The 25,145-nt window shown below is 36.4% G+C and overlaps 1 protein-coding gene across 2 annotated transcripts; it reads left to right on the forward strand.

Annotated features, from left to right (window-relative positions):
* The first annotated feature begins 1,063 nt into the window (after positions 1 to 1,063).
* On the forward strand, positions 1,064 to 24,246 carry LOC135776704 (E3 ubiquitin-protein ligase RNF14-like). 2 transcript variants are annotated; one of them, XM_065287566.2, is made up of 8 exons: positions 1,064 to 1,256; positions 3,383 to 3,602; positions 3,679 to 3,809; positions 4,006 to 4,509; positions 5,085 to 5,307; positions 10,008 to 10,180; positions 13,973 to 14,103; positions 24,006 to 24,246. In XM_065287566.2, exons 2-8 carry the CDS (start codon positions 3,452 to 3,454, stop codon positions 24,058 to 24,060), a joined length of 1,368 nt encoding a protein of 455 aa, XP_065143638.1. In that variant the 5' UTR covers positions 1,064 to 1,256; positions 3,383 to 3,451; the 3' UTR covers positions 24,061 to 24,246. The 2 variants fall into 2 exon arrangements, with proteins under 2 accessions (XP_065143638.1, XP_065143637.1); XM_065287565.2 differs by lacking the exon at positions 1,064 to 1,256 and adding an exon at positions 1,329 to 1,395.
* The last annotated feature ends 899 nt before the right edge of the window (positions 24,247 to 25,145 follow it).

Here is a 25,145-nt window from a genome sequence, read left to right on the forward strand (position 1 = left end):
CATTCTATGGGTCAAAATGATAGATTTTTTAATGACAAAAATCATTAAGATATTAGATCATGTTCCATGAAGATATTTTGTACATTTACTACCGTATATATTTATTTACTATATATTTATTTATATAGTATTATGTGTTGCTAAGGATTTCCTTTGGATAACTTTAAATGTGATTTTCTCAATATATAATTTTTTGCTCTGTCAGATTCCAGATTTTTTTTAAATAGTTGTATCTCGGCCAAATATTGTCCTATCCTAACAATCTAACTTTATTCAGCGTTCAGGTGATGTAAATCTCTATATAAATCTCTATTTCAAATGATTGACCCTTTATGACTTGTGGTCCAGGGTCTTATATATTTATCAGGAGTAGAGGTGATTTTAATGAAATTGCAGTAAATTAATTTAATCAATAAGCTCATGCTTGATCTGACAGATTTGAGTCTTTTTATGGAAAGGTTATGTAGGACCTTTTGAATTGCTTGTCCAACCATCTTTTTTAAAAAACCCAGAAAGTCTGGAGCAGTTCCAAGTGTGCAGCTGAAGAGGAAAGATATATGATTAATGTGTTTGATTTGTATTTGGCTTTTATTTTGTAGGTTTTTTGTTTACAGCTTTAGGGTTCATGTTGATAAACACGTTTACTTTTTAGTAAACACATAGCTTTTTATTTAGTCATTTGCTCCGTATTTCAAGAGTTTGTCTTATTCAAAAGAAACAGTTTTTAGGTTTACAGTTCAAGTTTAAATCAGCAAAATAATACATCAGAATTAATAATAAAAAGGTTTATTTCTAGGTCATCGAGGACAAATATGTCCCTTTTGTCAAATAAGTTTTTAAAAATTAAGCCACGCATAAAAGACCTTTCTTTATTATTTTATTAAGTAATATTATTTTATTGCCTGCTGACCTGTACATGTTGCTGTATTACTTTTCAAATCGATTGAAATGATTTTTGTCACTATTTTGTTAGTCAGAAAAGAAAGTTTTTATTACTTTATTTCCGTTTAAGAGAAACCCTTCAGTAGGGCCTGCAAGTATCTCATTAATTATTTGACAGTCAAACTACAGACTGAAGCTCCTCCCACTGTACACGTGCAAACTGAGCTCCGGTGCTGATCTCTTCCTGGTTGATTCTTCATCAATTCTTATTCATTACAAAATGTCATTTTAACAACATAGTTGCATAACTGATTATAAATCATAGGTTTAAAATCGACTACTTCAGTGTCTGCAGGCAATTCGTTAAGTTTACGGTATGTGTGTAGTTTGTTTACTCACAGGGTGAGAGAGAGAGATGAAAGGGCACTTAAAGCCCCGCCCAATTACTTCAGTATTTACAGTAATAAAAATCTCAGGCAGCGGCCAGCCGGTGTTTTGTTGACAGCGCATTCGGTAAGACAAAGAAATAATGATTAACATTAAGACATCATATATAAAACATATGTTCACAAACATTAACATTTGTAATTCTGTAACTCTTAAAGTCATAGACTTATGTAGGAAATGTATCACTACCGGGCAAAATCAGACGCAGTTTCTCTGACTCATATGCCTATCCTAATGTAACGCTGTCATATGATGTACATTAAATATACACTTCAGCCAAATCGTCATCATGCGTCGATCATTTTTTTTAAACATTTTCTTTCGTACCCGTCCGTAAGAGTGAAGTGTGAAAATAATATATGCTTTACTTAATATAAGGATAAACATTTTATGGACAGGTACAAAATGCCTTTTTATTAATGTCTATGTGTGTGTGTGTGTGTGTGTGTGTGTGTGTGTGTGTGTGTGTGTGTGTGTGTGTGTGTGCGTGCGTTCGCGCGCGCGGGTAATGAAGTAAAGCATATAGGCTATTTACATTTCATATCACTTATGAAAACATTCACTGTTTTGTTATTTTGACTTCTTTCCAGCTTACAATTTCTGTTTCCCAGAACAATCCGCTAATGTAATTTTTACGGGTTTGTTTTTGGTTCCCCTAGGAAAGTTTTGTTAATTAAGATGGAACGTTAGTTTTTTGTTCTGGAATCCAAAACCAAACGTTCCCGGAACCTGAAACTAACGTTGGGGGAACATTCCCGGACCGGTACAAAAATCTAATGTTAATTGGGGAACATTCTTTCGTTTTCTAGATTTTTCCTTTAATCTATATTGTTTTATTCCTTAGATCTCTACTGTCTGCTCTAAAATAATTTTTTTGAAATGCTGCATTGTAACAACTGTGATAAGGACTTTAATAAATTAAAACTGAATTAAATGTGAGTGCAAGTCTCTATAGTAATAGTGTATAGCCTGTATGTTGTGTTTAGAATGAGTTATGCCTATAGGTGGGAATAGCATTAGTTTTTAAGAACAAAAGTTTATTAAAATGCAATATTTATATTAAAATATTAATTGGTGGATGTATGTTTTAGAATATAAAATAAAGATATTTTATGAAGTCAAAAGTCATGGCACCAGTTAAGCCCACATCATCTCAGGGAAGTAACAAATCACTGAACTGGTTAAAAAATAAATTTCTCTTTTTATAATTTGACATAAAATTGAAAGTTTGCTCAAAGGATACAGGTTTAATAGGTACCCCCTACACTCTTAAAACGAATGTGTTAAATTAACACATCTTGTGTCTAGTTAAGGACAACACACCTAGTGTGTTGTCCTTAATTTAACACATCTCTGTGTTATTTTTAGAACAACACACTTTGTGTTGTTTTAACACATCTTGTGTTGTCCCTTTTATTTATATGAACTCTAAATCAGCACGAAATAACACATAATGTGTTAAAAACAACACATAATGTGTTAAATAGTTTAACACAAAGCAATGTGTTAAAATTAACACATCCATGGTGTGTTAATTTTAACACATTGCTTTGTGTTAAACTATTTAACACATTATGTGTTAATTTTAACACATTATGTGTCATTTCGTGCTGATTTAGAGTTCATATAAATAAAAGGGACAACACAAGATGTGTTAAAACAACACAAAGTGTGTTGTTCTAAAAATAACACAGAGATGTGTTAAATTAAGGACAACACACTAGGTGTGTTGTCCTTAACTAGACACAAGATGTGTTAATTTAACACATTCGTTTTAAGAGTGTACATGTTTTGACACCACAAAGCAAACACCTCACTTAATTTAAATATTTAAATTGAATTTAAGAATGGGTAGTATGCACTGATCTATATGGTAGTATGTTATCTAAATTTGGTCTATGTAGGTAGGCACATCATGTTTGATAACATGAGTCCAGACATTTATAGTAAAGTTTTGTTAATTGTTACCTGTATCTGTTGACTTTAACTAGTTCCTGATCTACATGATCTTCTTGTAGACAAATCCTTGTGTCGTCATATGCCACCTTTATAGTTCAGCATATGAATCAACTGGTGACATTTTTACAACCAATGAAGACATTTTGAGCTCAGGAATGATCAGATGTCTAACAACCAGGAAGCACAAGAAGATGAACTGCTGGCTCTAGCAAGCATATATGATGAAGAAGAGTTCCGAAGGGCAGAGTCAGGACCGGAGGGCGAGATCCATATGTGTCTTGAGCTTCCTCCTGACTTCAAACTAATAGTCAAGGGTGAGTTGTATTAGTGATTGTTCAAATGTATTGCTAGGTTTTCTATAGTACTTGAGTTTTGTGTATTTGTTTACAGACCCAACATGTATGGAGTATGACATTTCATTTCTACCCCCTTTGGTTTTGAGTTTTGCACTCCCTGTGGATTACCCATCATTGTCAACTCCAGTTTTTGTTCTAAGCTCCAAATGGCTCACAAGAGTCCAGGTGAGACTATCTTTGCATTGTTGGGGCGTTAAAGGGTTTGTTCAACCAAAACTTGAAAATGTAGTTAATTGCCCTTATGTCGTGCAAACATCCATATGGCTCCAATTTTTTGTTATCTAAAACAAAGGTTATTATAAACTGCTCTTGCACTAAAGATATTTCTTATCAATTTCTAATTTATCTTATATCTGAAAAGATCTCTGCGCTTTGCAAGAGACTGGACAAGCTTTGGGAGGAAAACAGAGGAAATGTGGTTCTTTTCACCTGGATCCAGTTCTTAAAGGAGGAGACTCTGGAATTCCTGGGCATCCAATCTCCACTTGAGATCCAAAGCATTGGTGTTCAGTCTCAGTGTCAATCTGGCCAGAAGCAGGGGGTAAACACTGCTGGAGATAAAAGTAAACCGCAAGAATTGGACCCAAGAGCTGTTCAAGAATTTGATTCTCGCACAGACATACTAAACCAGCTGCTGGACTTTGATGAAGCTCAGAAGCAGAAAGTGTTTGATGGAAAATTATTCTGTTGTGGGATTTGCTTTTCTGAGAAGCTGGGCTCCAACTGTGTGCTCTTTAAAGAGTGTCAACACGTCTACTGCAAGGACTGCATGAAGGAATACTTTCAGATCCAGATCAGAGATGGCAAAGTCCAGTGCCTTAACTGTCCTGAGCCAGAGTGTACATCCATAGCCACTCCAGCACAGGTACTTCTTATGAAACCGTTTAGTGTGTTTGTACTATAATGTGAATCATGAATAGTTTACGAATCTTCAAGGAACACGCCCACGTTTTGGGAATTTAGCTTATTCACCGTATCCCCCAGAGTTAGATAAGTCCATACATACCTTTTTCATCTCCGTGCGTGCTGTAACTCTGTCTGAACCAGCCAATCACTCTGCCCAAGAAGCAGTGCTTCGCCTTTTAAAAATATAGTTCCCAGTATGTATACTGTTAAAAGATGGCTGTCTCATATGACCTTGTTATTTGTACACGGTGTGACTATACAAATCACAACACATAAATAGGAAAATGTTTGTGTTATTTTGTCACTTATTGGGAGCAGTATGCTAGCTGGAGCCATTCACTTCCAGTCTTTGTGCTCAGCTAAGCTAGCGGGGTCTGCGTCAGACAGAGTAACTGCACGCACAGAGATGAGAAAGGTATGTATGGACTTATCTAACTCTGCGCGATACGGTGAATAAGATAAATTCCCAAAATGTGGGCGTGTTCCTTTAACAGCTTTAGTTTTGGTTCTAACATCAGTGTTTTGCTTTAATAGGTGAAAGGCTTGGTGGGAGAAGATGAGTTTGCACGTTATGACCGTCTGCTCCTTCAGTCAAGCCTGGACCTGATGGCCGATGTTATTTACTGTCCCCGCGTGACGTGTTGCATGGCTGTGATGGTGGAGCCTGACAACACTTTGGCCATGTGCCCCTCTTGTCGATACGCTTTCTGTACTATCTGCAAGCGAACCTACCATGGCCTGTCTATCTGCAAAGAAGGTAAGATCATAAGGCCAGTTTAATTTATAAACCCCAGTTGACTAGATATAAAATACTGTTATGTTTCACTGTTTTTTCTAGTTTTTTAATGACAGTCCTGTGCCGGGGCATAATGTTTAGATCCTTTTTGTTTTAAGTGTTGATCTTGAAGTCAGAATCTGAACTCATGATTTTGGCTCTTGTTGGTTGTGAGCCCATGAATATTTCTTGGTGTCATGTCTTCTTGTGGTGTTATTGTGGGAGCATGGATTCTGGTTTTGACCATTTCTAGTTTGACTGTTTTGCCTTGTGGTTGGAATCCTGTGGCCTGTTGCACGAAGCAAGTTTGCAGAGTACGTTTTAAATTGGAAAAACCTGACAAATCCAAACCAAATTAACTCAGGTTTAAACCCTTTGATAGTATGCATATTTTCCGGTAATAAAATGTCTCGGGTAACTTATGTAACCCTGGTTCCCTGAGAAGGAAACAAGCCACTGCATCACCATAGCAACGCTTTGGGGAACGCCCTAGCAGGACTGATCTGAAGCATGTGTATCAAATAAACTTATAATCATATAAACTTATAATAAAGTTCCCTTTTCCTGGAACCAAAGCAAACAAATAAATGCTCTGACTTCCTCCACTGAGCAGTCTTGTGAACATATGAATTAGCACTGGTCCACACTCCTAAAGGGGGGGGGGGGGCAAAAGGCCTACAGAACAATGGCCCTCGGCACATTGTTCAATACCCATGGCACATATCCCAGCTTTGGGTACAGTAAGGCCTTCACCGTCCCTGGGTCAAATTCAAGGCACATAGGAGAAGATGCCAACCGGGCCACTTGCTTTAGGGAGGTAGCAGTTCCAGCACAACCGCCAGGTCCCATGTCGGCACCCTATAATTGTCTGTGAGAGAGGGGTTGAGTGTGGCTTTTTTAAGCAGTGGGGTGACTGTTTAAACATGGATGAAAATGTACCGTTGAGCATGGAGGTGTTAACAGCAGATGATTGAAAACAGCTGGAATTGTTTTTACAATTTGCACAACAAAAGGCTAAATGACGTCACGGACATCTGTATCACATAACGCTTTAAGTGCAAAACTAATAATCTGCAACATAAACGAGCAGTATAAACAAGTTGCTAGCCTACAGTTGACAGAAGCTAATCAACACGCTAACATATGCTAACAAACACACAGAAGCAAATGCTAACACTTCAGTCAATCAACGAGTATATTAAAGCAGTCAGTCAATGAGTATATCATACAAACAAGCAAAGTTTAACTAAGAAAACACCAGGTAAAGGAAGATCAAGGAAACAGAAAAACTAGGTAACCTGGATAGAGAGCACACTTATGGCGCTTTTCCATTGCATAGTACCCCACGGTTAAGTCTAGTTTGGGTCGAGTCAGCTCACCTCACTTTGGCGTGGTTAGCTTTTCAATCGAGTTTAGTATCACTTCGGAGTGGGAGGGATTATAGGCGTGTCGTTATATTTACGCTGCCTACTGCTGTGACATCATACAAGTGAGAGCGTTGTACATTCCCATACATTTATTATTTCTCAGTCTGCCACAAAATTAAAATTGGCCACCACAAATAGATGTTTGCACATCGCGTTTATAACTACCTCTGTCTCACATGACAGTTTTTGTTCAAACATCACAGCGTCAGTCGACGGCGCTCCGTTGAGCCTCATTGAAGTTGCATTTAAGCATATATAATACTGACGTGCTCGTCGCGAATGTTCCGCCACAAACTGCAAGTTTGGAAAACTGATTCTCAACTTGTGGATGTTTGTTTGTGAGTTTGGGAACTTATAGCAGAGCACAGATGACAACATTTTTGCTCGAGACAGCGCAAGCTAGCCTAGCACAGGTAAAGCTAATCTACATTATAGCAATGACGCTGCAGTGACGATTCTCTCAGACCAATCAGTGACCTACAATGTTTTCGCGTCACGTTTGGTATCAGCTCGGGTCGGTTGGAACCCCAACTGAGGTGGTACGAAAAAAAGTATCAGGTACTACGTACTGCACCCAATGGAAAAGCTCCCAAAAGTAAGCTGACCCGACCCAAACTAAACTAAACCGTGGGGTACTATGCAATGGACAAGCGCCATTACTAGTACTGTGTTCACTGGATGACTAATCGCCAGACTAAAGTATGGTCTCCACAACCTCAGTTCACAACCCTCATAGAGGCCAGACCCAGAGCTTCCACATCTCTGGGAGGGGGTGACCGACTGCACCCCCTGCCTGAGACAGAACGTCTCTTCTGATTTGAATCTCCCATGAGGGGGTCTCTAGAAGAGACATTAGTTTTGAGAACCAGACTCGGGCTGGCCAGAATGGGCCTACCAACCCCTCCCGATGAACCCTCTTTAGAACTCAGATCCGGATGCCTCAGAGGAAACCACAGTGCACTGTGTGGTGTCCTGAGATGTAAACAGATCCACCTCTGCATGTCCAAATTGGTTCATCACATCTGGGTGAAGTTCCGTTGCCTTGATAGGGCATCTGCCACATTCAGGTGGCCTGATATATAAACTGCCCTCAACGCATAGTTTGTCCTGAAACCACAGGAGAATTTGCCGCGCTAGTTTGTAACACTTACATAATCACACCGAACCTGTGAGGGACGTGCTTGTTTCAGTGTCACACCCCAACACAGGTCCTTGGGACAGAAACCAAAACCCCTTGGTCTTTAACCACCACTGTAGAGGTTTCATATGCAGCAGACCAGCAGAATTCACGTTGGAAGCAGCGGCCATGAGACCTAGCAGTCTATGGAACTGCTTTACAGTGCGCAACTGGCCCAGCTTGATAATTTTTTGGCTGTTATGATCACATCAATACATGCAGGCATAGACGCACCTGCATCATTGTGCAATCCCAAACTACCCCTAGAAAATTGGTTCTCTGTACAGGAGAAAGCATACTCTTTTTGGCATTCAGCCCTAATTCTCTCATAAGGGCAAGAACAACATCTCGATGTTGAACCGCTATCTGTTTTGACTCCGCCAGAGTAACCCAATCGTTTATATATAATATAGAATGCGAATGCCTGTCATGCGCAGGGGAGCCAAGGTTGAATCTACACATTTTGTGAATGTTTAGGGTGATAATGCCAGGCCAAAAGGAAGAACCTGATATTGTTATGATGTGCATTGAAACGCACATTTCCGGAAGTTCCTGTGTTGAGGAAGGATGAAGATGTAACAGATATACATCTTTGAGGTCTAAGGCGACAAACCAGTCCCCTGACCTTATTTGTGTGACATTGTGCTTCAGTGTCAACATTTTGTAATTAAACGGTGACATTGAAACTGAATGGCATAACCACACTCGACCTTGCACAGGACCCATTTTGACAAATTTGGCAGACATTTCCATTCTGCAATGTAATTTACTAAAGGAACCAGTCGCTTGAGACTGGTCATCAGAAAGACCAATAAAAATAAACTTTGTAATATTTGTTTGTTAATATTCGGTAATACGACTTTATGATGTAGTCTACAAAAGCAACCTCTGAAGGATGCAGCCTTTTGTCTGAGAAAGGCCAGCATTTCACCTCCATGAGAAATCTTGTGACATAATGACTCTCGGGAGACACATTTAAGGTTGTACGAGATCTTGTCACACCCCTAGAGAACTGACCCCAGCGAGAAATGACTGCGTCTGCATTGACTATATCGTTGTCGCCCAGCTACTGTAGAGAGTCAGCCTGGAATGCCTGCAACAGCCCTATTGTATGCAGACACGCCCTGACTCCCCACTGTAAACGCCTTGCCCAGCAGGCTGGAGGTGATACGACAATGCTTAGAAGGCAGCATGGGTGCCTTCAGAGAAGATGCAGAAGGAGGAGACAGAAAGCTCACTAGTTTCTGCTCCACCTGTGGTATTGTCCCATAGCCAGATCAGTCACAAAGGCATTCCCCAAAGCAGTGCTGTGGCAACGCAGCTTGAGTTCCCTCAAAAGGGAACAAATTATTATGTGCAAATATGAGGAGGAAAAAACTATATATACTTAATGTATATACTTATATACTCTATATTTTAAAAATCGCAGGATGTCATTCGAAAAAGAGTAGGGGTGTGCCCCGGCATCCTGGCCAAACTTGCCCATTGGCCTACTAATCCCCATATATATTAATTGGCTATATCACTTTGTCTCCTCTCCACTAATAAGCTGGTGTATGGTGGTGTATTGTCAGTGTCTTTTCAGTTGAATGTAGAACTTTTACCTAGAAAGTTGGGTGCATTGTTGCGTTTAACATTTGGCTCACAGCTTTTGTTGTTTTTTCTCATAAGTTTTGTCTCATGCCATTTCTTTCCATGTTAATCATCCAGTTATTTTAGTTTACTCCTTCACATGCCTTCCTGAAAGTGTGCCTGTGATCCGAAAGTGATCCGAATGATATTGTATTAATGTATTTTTATCGTTTTAGTTGTGGTTTGAACTCTCAATACCATCTACAAACAATGAGCCCAGAATAATAAAACATAAATTTTAAAAGTTTCGTGTTAAAAGTTTTCCCCATAAATAGCTATAATAAAGACAATGCTACCAGTGGCTTAATGTACTAAAATAGTAACAAAAAAATCTTAAACAAAGGTGATAGTTAAAATGTTTGAGAACCAATGCTGCGAATAATACCAATGCTCAAAAAAGTTTTATACCTTATGAACAGTTCAATAGTAGTGCCTTTCTTCAACAGTTGAGCTTCGCAGGTTGGAGGAGGAGTACCTTGCTGCCTGTGAAAAGGAGAAGGAACGCCTTCAAATGGACTATGAAAAGCTGCTCATTCAGAGAGAAATAGATGAGACTTTGAGTATGGACTGGATAAAGGAAAACTGCAAACAATGCCCATCTTGTCGCAAGCATATACAGGTCAGCATCGACTGCCCCTGTGCTGGGACACAGAGATCTCATTTCTGTTGTTCAAGTGTGTATTCTTTGGTTAAACGTACAGAATTGAACAAAAAATGACATTCATTGGTTTGGGTTATCTTTAGATCAGGTTACAACCATTTAGTCATAAGTGATGTAATCTATTAAAGGAACAGTATGTAGTAGTAACAGTGATGGAGCTAGATGACATTATTAGGGAGTGTGGAATGATAGAAGTTATAGTCTTTACTTCCACTGCCGATAAACAGATCAACAAGACTTACAAATAATTTTCATGGGTGAGGTAATGAAACAGCTTTATACCTCAACTCTTTTGCAATACTTTGAGGTCATACGCTAAACAGTCTATGCAGTGTCACATGCTGAAGTAGTATTTGCAGGGTTGCCAATTCTCACGCATCTGGCGTGACAGTCACGCATTCAGCCTCAATCTTACGCTCTCACGCTCAAAAAAGAAATATCAAGCTGACATAAACATTCTTCTCTGCTGTATTTTTTTTCACTCATGTGCATGGCCGTACCCATCATCGAGGTCCCCGAGGTCTGGACCTTGGTAATTTTCTGAGATTTTACATATTTAACCCAATGCTCAGTGCTCGTTTAGCTTCCGGCAGCGCAGACAGATCGGCATGTGACGTCTTAGCACCGCGAGACTTTTCTACGTTAAATTGGCTTGTTCGACTTCATGCGGCGCTGCAAGAACCGACAGCCGGATGACGTCAAAGTACCACGAAAACGATTCCAGAAATCATATGAAGTGTAATTTCATCTTGCGGCACTTTAACGCCATCCGCCTAACAGTTCTTGCGGCGCCGCATGAAGTCGAACAAGCCTAATGACTCAGTATGCTTTTATGTCACAAGGCAACAGGTCTGCACTGCGCCCATTAAGTAAGATTAAGGGCCCTATTTTAACGATCTTAGCGCATCGTCTAAAGCGCACGGCGCACGGTCTAAATGGGCCTTTTTTTGCCACTTTTGCTATTTTAACAACGAGAAAAATGGTTTGTGCGCCGAGCGCAGGGTCGAAAAGGGTTGTACATATTTTCCTAATGAGTAATGGGTGTGTTTTGGGCGTAACATGCAGTAAACCAATGAGAGACTCAGCTATCATCCCCTTTAAAAGCCAGTTGCGCTGTCGCTGTGCGTAATCCCTATTTAGATAACGGACCTTGTAAACTGAAGAACTAAGCGGAGGAAGAAAGCCACCAGTTTAAGAATAATGTTAAAAAAGTGTTGTTTTCATTTTTATTGAATTTTTTATTATTAAAACCTTTAAAAGCCTTTTTCTTTTTCTTAGTCAAAGAAGTACAAATATCAGGCTTTGAATTGCTGTCCTAAATGTATTGATATCTTACATAATCAATGTAATCGCATAAAATGATTAGCAAATATGCAAGAAAAGGTTTGTATTCTAAAAATACAAACAAAAGATAAAGGATTTACAAACGCGCAGAGAGCCGAAGCGTTTCAGCACTAGAACAGCGCCATATGGCCGGGATTTTTTACAAAGCATTATTTAAAATGTTTCTCATCTTACCATATCCACAGGTACAGTGTCATCATGTACAATAAATCCGTAAGATAGCATTTAAAAACGTTTAAAAATAGATGCATTTGTTTAAAGCAAAGCATTTATTTACTTACCAGACTGCAGGTGAAGCAGCTCTTTGGGCCTTCTAACGTCTTATAATCTGTCCTCATTTATGTCCAAGAGACTCAATAATAATCTTTTACATTCAATTCTTTAATCTTTCATATTTAAAAGCGTTTTTGTGCTGCTGCCATTCATGTATGTGATAAGCAAACCCGCGTTGTCGTCCCGTTTAGGCGCATATTACTAATGCGCTCTTTAAATAACAAAAAACACTATTGCGCCATTGACTTTAGACTTTAGAGCAGGTTTTTGTTGGTCAATGGCGTAGTCTATTTTAGTTGCCTCAAAATAGCAACGCGCCAACAATGCGCCTGAACACACCTCGTTTTCAGACCAGAACGCCCATGGGCGCAAAAGGGGGCGCAAATGCATTTGATATTTTAACAACGTGGCGCTAAACGTGAAAATTATAATTGCGCAGGGTGGAAACTAGCAAAAGACACTTGCGTCGCACATTGCGCTGCATTGCGCCGGGTGTAAGATAGAGCCCTAAGTAGGCTTGATGAACTTTCAATTCTCTTTCAGCAATGCCCTGATCATAACAATCACATAATAAATCAAATAGTCAAAGTTACAGTGAACTAAAATAAACTTATACAAACAAAAAGAAACCCTTCTGAAAAAAACTATAAAATCATTACAGAAAATTCTAATGGTTTCCATTAAAGTACCAATAGGAACCATTAGCTTTTACCATTAAAACCACTACACTGTAGTGTGTTTTGGGCCATATTCCATTGGAACCAATACATAGAACCAATACATACCATTAGAGACCAACAAAGACCAATACACTGTAGTGTATTTTGGGCCATATTCCATAAGAACCAATAAAATTCCCAATAAAACCTATAGAATTTCTGTGATGGTGTCTATTGGTTTTTTAGCAGGGCTGCCAGAAACAAAAAGAAACTCATAAAAACGAAAACATCAAACATTTGGAAATGAATGTAGTCGGTGTAGGTTTAGATGGTGAGAGGCTTGTGGTGGCGCCAGCAGTGGCAATCACCAAAGTTGGCATGTCGGTGCATCTCTAGTTGTAAGGTAAGGGTTATAAAACTTTATTTCATTACGTCACCCATTAAAATTAGGTTTAAAGCCTTTTTACCTGTAGTTTACATTGATTTACATCTGCAGATTGGTCTGTGCAGCTCTGCGTCACATTAAGTTAAACACACCTATGATTTACACAGCATTAGAAGTGGAAACAGTAATAACGTAGACATGACACACTGACAGAATACAAAGGGACATTACACTGACTAAATTGCGAATTTCTTTGAATCTAATTATTGTTGGAAACCTTTGGGATCATGTAGGTACACTTACGGATTTCTTACATACTGTGCCTTTAATCAATTTTTTAATGACAACATTTTATTTGTGTTTAAAGAACTCATTTGCAAAAACATTTACATAAGATAAATGTTAATGTAAGATAATTACAAATGTAACTTTTTGGATGTTTCCTTAATCTTTATGAATTAAGAAACTTCATTCATAACTTTGTTACCTGAGTATATATATAAAAAATTGCTGTTGATTAAATTATTAACTCTTCCCCACCATTTTCAAATAAAGAGAAAGCACTTGACTGCCAATGACGAGTATTTCCGGCAATCCGTAATACTGCTATTATCCACCAGGTGGCTTCCGCAACTTATAAAACCCAGATGTATCGCCCTAGGGCAAACAGCTGTATGTCTGTATATGTTTTGAGTATTGCTCTGAATCTGCTCTCTATCAAGTCCTTTTACAAAAATTGAATTATCTCAACTTGTGCTCAAAATGTGTTTTTTAAGAAACCTGCCCATATTTGAGAGGTGATAAAAAGAGAACTAATTAAGGTAGAATGAATTTTTTGAAATAACTTTTTCTGGAAGGTATTAAACTTTTGTGAAAGTCATGAAAAATGCTGGCACTGGCTGGCAACTTTTAAAAAAACAGCTGGCGGGGAAAGAGTTAAACTGCAAAGTGGCACCTTTTACAAACCTTTAATATCTCTTAAAAATAACTTTCTGCCATTCATGTGGCTAATATTAATAATTCTATTCAACACAGGTCCTTGTTGTTTGTCACTGTCCTGAACTGCATTTGATGTTTCTCAATATTCAGAAGGTGCAGGGCTGTAACAAGATGACGTGTACCTCCTGTTGGAGTTATTTCTGCTGGATATGCCTAACAAAGCTCAACAAAGTGAATCCCTACACTCACTTCGATGACCGAGACTCACCATGCTATTCCCTGTGAGTGCCTTTATCTAAACAGTCTACAATGGGCTTTAATTATACACTTTCTCTTAGTTTTGTCTTAAAAAGCCATACAACTTGACAGATTACTTTGGTTCACATTAAAGAGCACATATTTTCCTTTCCATGATTTAACATTTCTTTTGGTGTGTAAGTGTGTGTTAGTACATGTTAACGATTTGCAAAATTACAAATCCCAAAGTTATCATCTCCAACTGAAAGTACTACAAGTACTACAATGAATCCAAGGATTGTAGGCAACAGTTTACTTTCCCAGCCAGTCAACGTGGACTTGATGCACATTATCATAATTTCGTCTGCTTCTGACTCACAGTCTGTAATTTGCCTATGTTTTCATATATAAAGAATTTGCTTCTGACTATTCAAACCTTGATTTAAACATGAGTTTTGAGCAGTATATCTAAATATCAGATACTTTGTAGAAAAAGTACATTAAAGATCAAATCCAAACTAAATGATAACAACACAGAATAACATACAACCAGACTAGTGATCATCAAAGTCTTTCACTTTTTCCCCCACAAAACCTTCAGTTTGGTTTGAAATTCTTTGCAATTACCATTACAAACACTGAATCATTACCAACAACATATGAAATTTAATTTGATTTAAGTTTATTTCAAGCAATAAAAAAGAAAGAAAGAATATATACACTATATATATATATATATATATATATATATATATATATATATATATATATACATATATATATATAGACACACACACACACACACACACACACACACACACACACACACACACACACACACACACACACACACACACACACACACACACACACACACACACACACACACACACACACACACACACACACACACACACACACACAAACACACACACACACACACACACACACACACACACACATAATATAAAAACATAGAACACATCTCCCATATACCGACATACAAACTCATATATTATCCTATTATCCACACATAATATATAGGCTTCATATACATACAAATATACACCCATATACAGAATAATCAGAATTGCTTGAAATGGATTAAGTTAAACAAAACAAAAAACAGCCACTGTCCAAATGTGGCAATTATAGAATAACAGACATAGCAAAGCATCATGTTCTATATGATTATCATGTTTGTAGTGTGATCTAGGGGATTAATATGTACAAAATATATTTCATACCTAGTGGAGTTGGTAACTAATAATAATAGTAAATGTTTAAAGTAGCATAAAATAGAATGAAATAATAAAGCAAGAAATAAACTATCTCAAATGTGTTTCTATTTAATGATTGAATTCCACAACTGAGAACAGCAACAACACAACACATACATACAAGACAATACATCATTTACTATAGGTGTAGCAAGTGAACAAAATTTACTGATGGCTTAATTTAAGAAATTATCTGTGCTGTACAGCTGTTGTTCAGTAACTCTTTGGTAACTTCAGAGTTTCATCTCTTGTTCTTCTATAAATATATATAGGCATAGCCCCTGGGTCACCCAGCGTTGATTTTCATCTGGGAATAGTAGAGTGTAGTCGATCTATATGGGCTCATTGGATTGTTTTGGAGAGCGGGGGAAACTCTGGTTGGTGGAGGGCTGGAGGGTAATTTTCTCAGGCACCATGGTGTCATTGTAAGCAGAGAGATGCATTAAATTTTCTGATGATACAGCTATTTTAGGCCTCATATCTGGGACATCAGATGTTGTATATACACATGAGGTACAGAATTTTGTCCAGTGGTGTGATAAACATTTCCTTAGTATCAACACAAAGAAAACAGTGGAGATGTTGTTTGACCCTAAATCCACCGGAGACCACTCACCAGTGGTCATTAACGGTCAGAATATACCCTTACGAAAAAGAAGTTTATTCAAGTGTGCTATAAGTATACTTCTTTTAAACTTAAAATAAAAAAGTATACTTTCAGTTTACTTTTTATGTACCTCTCTACAATGTACTTTAGGTACTTCTCAGAAATATATTTAAATTGTACTAAAGTATACTTGACCTATACTGACCGAAATGTCTAAGTATATTTGGCCTATACTTGTTTACTGACATGTACTTAAAAGTATTAAATGTAAATGGCTAAAAGTAAAAATGCAACAACGAAAGCTACATCAAGAAAGCTGCAAAAAGCCATATGAATAGCCCTGGTGAAAAATAAATATACATTATTGTATTTCAAGTATATTTAACTTTAAATGTACCAACTTTGAATATATTGAAAGTATGCTTACAACATATTTGCTTACAATTAAACTTTTAACATATTTCAAAATAATTATATTTTTATATATTTTTAAAAGTATACCTTAAAAAAATATACTTGGAGTTAAAGTTCTGTGCAATTTTTAAAGTATACTAATTTGAACTTATTTTAAAGTTTATTTTAGGTATACTTTATCTGTTAAAATTATCATTATAATAATGCACTGACAGCATATTTATAAAATACATTATTTAGCATCCTTTAGAAACAGTATATTTTAAGTACATTTTGAAAGTATATTTAGTGTACAAATGTATATTATCTTCATGGAGAATCTTTAGTGTTAGTAAACTAGTAGGTTATTAATTTGGTGCTGCAGGTATACTTGCAAGTATTCTTTTACTATACTTTTAGTTAACTAGTGTACTCATACTGAAAGTGTATATGCAAGTGTTCTGTTAGTGACTCTTAGTAAACTAGTAAGTTACTAATTGTGTGCTGCAGGTATACTTGCAAGTATTCTTTTACTACTTTTAGTAAACTAGTAGTTTACTACTCAACTTTACTTTAAGTGAACTTAACATCATACTATAAATATATATATTGCACTTAAAGTACAATACATTGTTCCTGTGTATAAATTTTTATACTTGACATATACCTTATAATTGTACTTTCAATTTTAAGCTAAATCTTTCGTATGCTATCAGTGAGCTAATCAAACAAAAATAAAAATAAAATATATATATAATGGGACACTACAGTGGGACACTGTAGAAATTGTGAGTAAAAAAGGAATGGAATAATTTGCAAATCTCATAAATTTATATTTTATTCACAATAGAATATAGAATATCTCTGCCCATCTTGACTTCTGAGAGGCACTGCCACACTTTTTAAACCCAATCATGTTGCCAATTAAGTTGCAAATTGGTCCTTTAGTTGTTCCTTATGTACATTTAACTTTTATACTCTTATTGCTACCTGTCCCAACTTTTTTGGAATGTGTAGCTCTCATAAAATCCAAATTGAGCCAATATTTGGCATGACATTTCAAAATGTCTCACTTTCAACATTTGATATGTTATCTATATTCTATTGTGAATAAAATATACGTTTATGAGATTTGTAAATTATTCCATTCCTTTTTTACTCACAATTTCTACAGTGTCCCAACTTTTTCTGATTTGAGGTTGTATATATATCTATATATATGGCTGAACCCCCTGAATATTAACTTTCGTTCTGGACTCCATTTCCCATAATCCCGCATGCCTGGACTGATTAGTCTGCCACCTGAAACTCATTGGACAGCCTATATAAACTCAGTCAGTGCAAAGTCTTGATTTGAACCAGTCATTGCTGAGTGGTTTGCCTGCCTGCATATCTATCTGTATTTATTGATCTTTATCTGTTTTACCCGGTTTATGAGTATGTTGCCTGTCCTGACAATTTTGCCTGTTTCATGACTACGAGATTTGCCTGCCCTACATTGCTGTGTTTGCTGTTGTTTGACCTTGCCTGTTGGAATATGAGTGTGTTTAATAAAAACCTGCAGATGGATCCTCAGTGTCAAAGTGCTTTGTTACACAAGCAGTATACAATAAGTAACATACTAGTTTACTAAGAGTACACTAACAGAACACTTGCATGTACACTTGAAGTATATGACTAATAAACTACTAGTTAACTAAAAGTATATTAAAAGAACACTTGGAAGTATACCTGCAGCACACAATAAGTAACTTCTAGTTTACTAAGAGTACACTAACAGAATATTTGCATGTACACTTGAAGTATAAGTCTAGAAAACTACTAGTATACTCATGAGTTCACTTGCATTACAAATGAAGAACTAATTGTGCACTAGTTGTACACTTAAAGTTGACTACTCTTACACTTATAGTACACTTAGAAGTATACTTTTATATACTAAAAGTGGGCCAATTTAGTCCCAAGCGGTATTCAAGCAGTACACTTACAAGTATACTACTAGAACATAAATGTTAGTACACTTACTACATAAAGTATACTTAAAACTATACTCCAACATTACTTAAGTATTCTTAATAAAATTTACTTGAAGTGTACTTCTTTTTCGTAAGGGTAGCCCAGGTGGATTCTTACAGATATCTGGGCATTCATATTGATAATAAACTTACATGGAATACTCAGGTGGAAAATGTTTGTATTAGGGTCCAACATCTGTACTTTCTTCGAAGGTTAAGAGTCTTTGGTGTAAATCAGAAAGTGTTGCTTCTCTTTTACCATGCTGTAATCGAGAGCATTTTACGATATGGCATCTCAGCCTGGTTGGGAAACCTTGGTGTACACTTAAAAGCCCAGATTACACGGTTAATACAGAGAGCCATGAAAATTATGGGGGTCAAGCAGCATCCCACACTTCAGGCTCTTTTTGAAAAAACCATTACTAGACAGGCTCAAAAAATTATTTCAGATCCTACTCACGTCCTTCACTCCGAGTACCAACTTCTTCCCTCGGGAAGACACTTTCGAGTCCCTCAATGTAGGCTTAACCGCTTTAAAGTTATTTTGTCCCACTGTCCATTAAAGCACTAAACCATAAGTTAGGTAGTGGTCAACAATTATAGTTTTTTTCCATCCCTAGTGTGTGTAACAACATATGTAATGTTGACCAAGGGTGTGTTGAACACTGGGTATGGTTCAACTTAGTTGTTCAATGTACACTGTGAGCAAGGCAGCGTGGCCTTCTCTTTGCACTGTATGAATGTAGTATGTTATTGTGCAGCAGCTGTATTGTGCGTCTAAAACAAATTTCCTTCGGGACAATAAAAGTTTATCTTATCTTATCTTATCTTATCTTATCTTATCTTATCTTATCTTATCTTATCTTATCTTATCTTATCTTATCTTATCTTATGCAGCCGAGGGAGGGGTCCAATCCCTGATGATAGGTGGTCAGTAGAGAGAAGTCAGTCCAACCATTAGCAGCTGCTAATGTATAAAAGGTGTGAGCATAATCCTAAATTAAGCTTTTCCCTTGTTGGAGATCATAGTATACCTGATGTCGCCTTGGCTACAGCAGTTCATTGGAACGAATGAATCAAATGGAGCCGTCATCTTGAAACAGGGGATCCCTGCATCAGCGTCTTTGTAGGCAAAGGAGTAACAGAAATAAAATGATCATAAATCGTCATGAATGAGATTTTCTAGTTTTTTTTGTTCGTTCCAACGGTCAGACATGTATTTAGCATTGAGTCCTGAGGAAATGTAAAGTTTTGATATGAAGAAAATCTTTTTCTAAATGTAATGCATAGTGCTAGTAGGCGTAACATCCAAACACAGCACAAAAGTCCAGCATCGTCCATGAATTCGAAGTACAGGTAATCAATTGCACTCATCAAGAAATCAATTTACCACACAGGTCTATTCTGTGCCGCCACTCCCACCACGTGCATCACGCACCAAAAATGGCCTTATGAAAAAATATATATTGGCGATATTATTTCATTAGTACGGAGCCCTTCTGATGACATGGTAAAACTTTTTTTTTAATCGTGGCAACGAATTAGCAATTCGTTCCCACGAATTATTAAATCGTGGCCACGTTTTAGTAATTCGTTCCCTCCATTAAGTTAAATCGTGCCCACATTTTATTAACTCGTTCCCTCGATTAAGTTAAATCGTGCCCACGTTTTATGAATAAGTGCCCAGAATTTCATTTAAACCATCGGAATAGTGACGCTTATCGCAGCTCAATGCATTAATACATTGCTACTAAGTATAAAATTCATACACCTTAGGCTCGTGTATATATACAGTTTTATTAACTCCTTCCCAGAATTTCATAAAAAATATTGGGACATAACGTGAGCTAACGCATTGATACAGTGCTATATAAGAATCAAATTCATACATCTTGGGTCTTAAACCGTTTTATTCATTCCTGCCCGGAATAATAAAAAATAAACCATCGGGGCATTAACATGACGCTTAACGCATAAATACAGTATGTAAAGATCAAGATTAATCTATATACCTTATTAATGAGCCATACTTCATATACAGTTTTATTAATTCCTGTGCAGAATAAAAAAAAAACTTAACACAACCGACATTTACATGACGCTTAATGCAAAATCACTTTATTAATAAGTCACATAGTCCGTTTTATTTATTCCTGCACAGAATTAAAAAACATATTGGGACATTAACGTGAGCTGGCTCATGATACAGTGCTATGTAAGGATCAAATTCATACACCTTGGGTCTTATACAGTTTTATTAATTCGTGCCCAGTAGGCCATTAAAAAGTAGGGACATTAATGTGACGCCTAATGCATTAATACAGTCAGGGGCGGAGTGGGACCAAAAAATCTATCGGGAAATTCCGTATACCACCGGCCCTCCGTGGTAAAAAAAAAAGTCTTGTATTTAAACTATGGTATACAAATCGTAATCAATCTGCAAAAAAAAAAAACATTTTCATAATAATAATAAAATCATTAAATCATGGATAATTTTCCTAAATGAGTAACTATACAAAATTATACCTGTTCGAAAGACGGAGTTGCGCACCTGTCAATCAGCTATTACATAACAGAGCCAGGCCAGAGATGAACGTGTTCATGAATAATGTGTGCATCTTTGAATAACTTTAAATATAATTTTTGTCATATAAAGTTTTGATAGATAATAAAGTTTTTTCCACTGTTATTGCTCATTTACCTCAGAGTTTATTTCAGTTATTTTGCTGTTTTTCCGGTAATAATAATACAATTTACATGCCAATCCTGCTTCCTTGTCTTTTTATTAATTTCATTATGCTGTTATTTGAAGTTATGTGGATATTTATTGCCAGATAAGACGTTCATTGCTGTTATATACTCTCGACTAATATTTAAATCATATGCGGAATAATGTGTGCATCTTTGAATAACTGCAATAATACAGTTCCTTTGAAAAAAAAAATTTGTCAAAGTTTTGAGAAATAATAATGTTGTGAGGATATTGCCATATTGCAGTTGAATACTCTTGTTTATAATATGAAAATCACTTAGTAGAAAATATATAATGTGATACTGCAAAGTTACCCTTCTTATTTGTATTTATTATATAGCCATATGGAGACAAACCTTTGCAAATGTGCTGATTTGATCCATTCATGTACTGACCACCAAGCTAGAGATTTTAAACATCCTTAATCCACACTTTCTATCAAATAGTCTATCTGCTTGACGGATCAATCCGACCGCATATGTACTACAGTAAACAAGCATTCAGCGTCGCGGCTTTTTACATCAAAGGCCGACAGGCTATGCCATTTGGGGAGGAGCCGTTCAATGATCCCCATATATTTTTTAAAATCCCTATGGTTGGACCTGCCGAACAGGTTGAGCACTTTTATGTTAAGCAAAGAGGCTGCACAGTTTGACCAGCGATGCTAATGCATGCTAATGCATTAAATACAGTAAAAGATCAAAATCACTATTAATAAGTCATATACATATTCTGTTTTATTTATTCCTGCCCATATATTGTCCCAACATATTGGGACATTACCGTGACGCAGTAATTAATTAAACTAAATAATTCAGGGGCTTAAATATCACTAAAATAAAATAACTTAATAAAATCTCTTTATGTCACTTAGGTGATTTTTTAGTTGGACAAACCAAAATAAATGACAAAATTAATTACTGCGTCACGTTAATGTCCCAATATGTTTTTTTAATTCTGTGCAGGAATATGTGACTTATTAATAAAGTGATTTTGATCTTAAAAGCACTGTATTTAATGCATTAGCATGCATTAAGCGTCATGTTAATGTCCTAAAGGTTGTGTTAAGGTTTTTTTTATTCTGCACAGGAATTAATAAAACTGTATATGAAGTATGGCTCATTAATAAGGTATATAGATTAATCTTGATCTTTAAATAGCACTGTATTTATGCGTTAAGGGTCATGTTAATTTCCCGATCCCGATTTTTCCGAGCATGAATGAATAAAACGGTTTAAGACCCAAGATGTATGAATTTGATCCTTATATAGCACTGTATCAATGCGTTAGCTCACGTTATGTCCCAATATATTTTATGAAATTCTGTGAAGGAGTTAATAAACTGTATATATACAGGAGCCATAAGGTGTATGAATTTTATACTTAATAGAAATGTATTAATGCATTGAGTTGCAATAAGCGTCACTATTCCGATGATTTTAATGAAATTCTTGGCAGGAATTTATAAAACTGCATTAAGTATGCGTCATTAATAATGGCTAGAGTGAATTTGATCTTGTTAGCGTTGTGTTAATGTCCAGATGGTTTAAATGAAATTCTGGGCACTAATTCATAAAACGTGGCCACGATTTAACTTAATCGAGGGAACGAGTTAATAAAACGTGGGCACGATTTAGCTTAAACGAGGGAACGAACTACTAAATCGTGTGCACGATTTAGCTTAAACGAGGGAACAAATTACTAAAACGTGCGCACGATTTAATAATTCGTGGGAACGAATTGCTAATTCGTGGCCACGATTTAAAAAAAAGTTTTACCATGTCATCAGAAGGGCTCCGTACATTAGTCTATACTCTATAGGAATATTATTAGGCACTTTTTAGACATGTATATGTAACAAAAAGGGGGTATATAATTTTTATTGTTCTAGTCTAGAAAGTATGCCCCCCAGGCCTTGGACGGTCTGCACCAGTTGATAACGCTGGCGCCTGATGAAGTTTGACAGACAGTAGGACACTTTTATAAAAATGGCCCCAAAAAGACAGCAGGAGTCAGGATCTGCGCAACAAAGAACAAGAAACGGTGCAAGCTAAATTGAGATTTTAGTGTTAAACATTACCTATGCATATGCTTTTTACAAATAACTGACACCAGCTAGCTTTTACTTTCTTTAGATATTAAGCAGTATAGTTTATGATTTATTTTGACATGGTAAATTGATTATTCCTTAAATTCTGTATCTTCGTCTGACACAGACTCAAACTTAAAGGTGCAGTGTGTAATTTTTAGAAGGATCTCTTGACAGAAATGCAAAATAATATACAAAACTATATTATCAGGGGTGTATAAAGACCTTTTTATAATGAATTGTTATGTTTTTATTATCTTAGAATAAGATGTTTTTATCTACATACACCGAGGGTCCCCCTATGTGGAAGTCACCATTTTGTGCCGCCATGTCTCTGCAGAAGCCCTTAATGGACAAACTTTGTTTACTAAGTTGTCTCCATCAATGACATGTTTTTCCGGTGGCGGCTACCATAGCTTCTCTGTGCGTTTCAAAAGCGAGGGGTGAGCAGTGGACTAAGCCGTTGGTTGCAATTTTCAACCTCACCACTAGAAGCCGCTAAAATGTACACACTGCACCTTTAAGGTCTGTTTACCCACACACAGAGCTACAAAAATGAGCCACTCTGAGAAACAGCCATTTAAAGCAGAACTCAACATTATTATTCATGACCCTTTCAAATTAGAAAATAATAGACCATTTCATTCTGGAGACAAATCCTAGGGTTGTAAATGTAAAACCATCTCTGTGTCATTTTTGCACTTAAAAAGGTTACATACCTTCTATGTAGATTTCAGACAACAATGTACCATATTGTATAAATGCATTTTTTGGCACATTTAATACAAGATTATTATTTTTCTTTTTCAGATTGCATGAGGACATCCCAATTGGGCAGCGGGAAGCTGTAGGTGCAGGCAACTGATCCACCATAGTTCAGATGTCTGGATGTACTTCATTTTAGATGTAGTTTTATTTATGCAAACAGTAACCCTTAGCCTTGTTAAACCTCATGAACACCAAAACAACTCAATTTGTTTACAAGTCAAAGATGTTACCTGTCTTTTGATTTTTTACTCTTTAAAAAAACTCAGTGAACCAAAAATTATGTTAGAACTAGGACTGTCAATAGTGATACATTTTACTGATTAATTAATCATATTATATTAATAATAATAATTAATATTAATAGAATAAAAAATATTAAAAATTAATAGAATGTAATATGGATGTCAGATGTGTGTTAGCCTGTTGTGTGCTTTGACTACTGATGTTAAATTTAACTTTACAGTAGTTTGACCAGCTAAAGCATTAAGTATCATACCTGCAAACTCACAAGAGTTGAAAAAAGTGATAAGGTTCAGAATAAAATCTTTGTAGAGGGTCTGCCCCTCCCCCCCTAAAAAAATTGAGAATTTAACATGAAAATTAAGCATTCTGGTTCACTCTGACAAGAAAATAAAGGGAAAAGGCAGCATTTGCTTCAAGTGAAAAAAGCCCTTTTATTAATTATAAAAAACAGCCATGTTTTAATTCTATAAATACAAAAAGTGTTTTTAACAATATTTACATTAATTAAATCAAACAAAGTATAATCAATGTAGATGGACATCTTACATTTAGTCCGTGTAACCCTTGACAATTCAGTTTTCAGACCATACAATGCAAATGCAATGCAAAAATGAAAAGAAAAGTCTAAAGTCATAATTTAGCGAATGTAAATTTGATAAAAGTGTTACACAGACCTTTTTGATTTAATTTAAATTGTGTAGCATGACAACGCTGGCTGCGTTTGAAAACTTAGGCAGCTGACTTGTTGCCTCGCTGCCTCATGAGGCAATGACTTCGGAGGCATAAAGGCATCTCAGAGAAATGCTTTTGGACACACTTCATAGGCACCGTATTTGAAATATAAACAGAGAGCGCCTTTGTGATAACTAATCACATATTAGAAAACTACAATACTAATTTCTAGAATTTTTTTATTTAATAACTCTGCGTGTTGCGATA

This window comes from Paramisgurnus dabryanus, chromosome 18, assembly GCF_030506205.2.
Source record: "Paramisgurnus dabryanus chromosome 18, PD_genome_1.1, whole genome shotgun sequence".
NCBI lineage: Eukaryota > Metazoa > Chordata > Actinopteri > Cypriniformes > Cobitidae > Paramisgurnus > Paramisgurnus dabryanus.

Excerpts from the sequence above, each read along its gene's own strand:
- LOC135776704 (XM_065287566.2), top strand. The coding sequence starts at position 3,452 with ATGTCTAACAACCAGGAAGCACAAGAAGATGAACTGCTGGCTCTAGCA. Across the intron at positions 3,603-3,678 it reads CTTCAAACTAATAGTCAAGG|ACCCAACATGTATGGAGTAT; the intron begins GTGAGTTGTATT and ends ATTTGTTTACAG. Across the intron at positions 10,181-13,972 it reads CTTGTCGCAAGCATATACAG|AAGGTGCAGGGCTGTAACAA; the intron begins GTCAGCATCGAC and ends CTCAATATTCAG.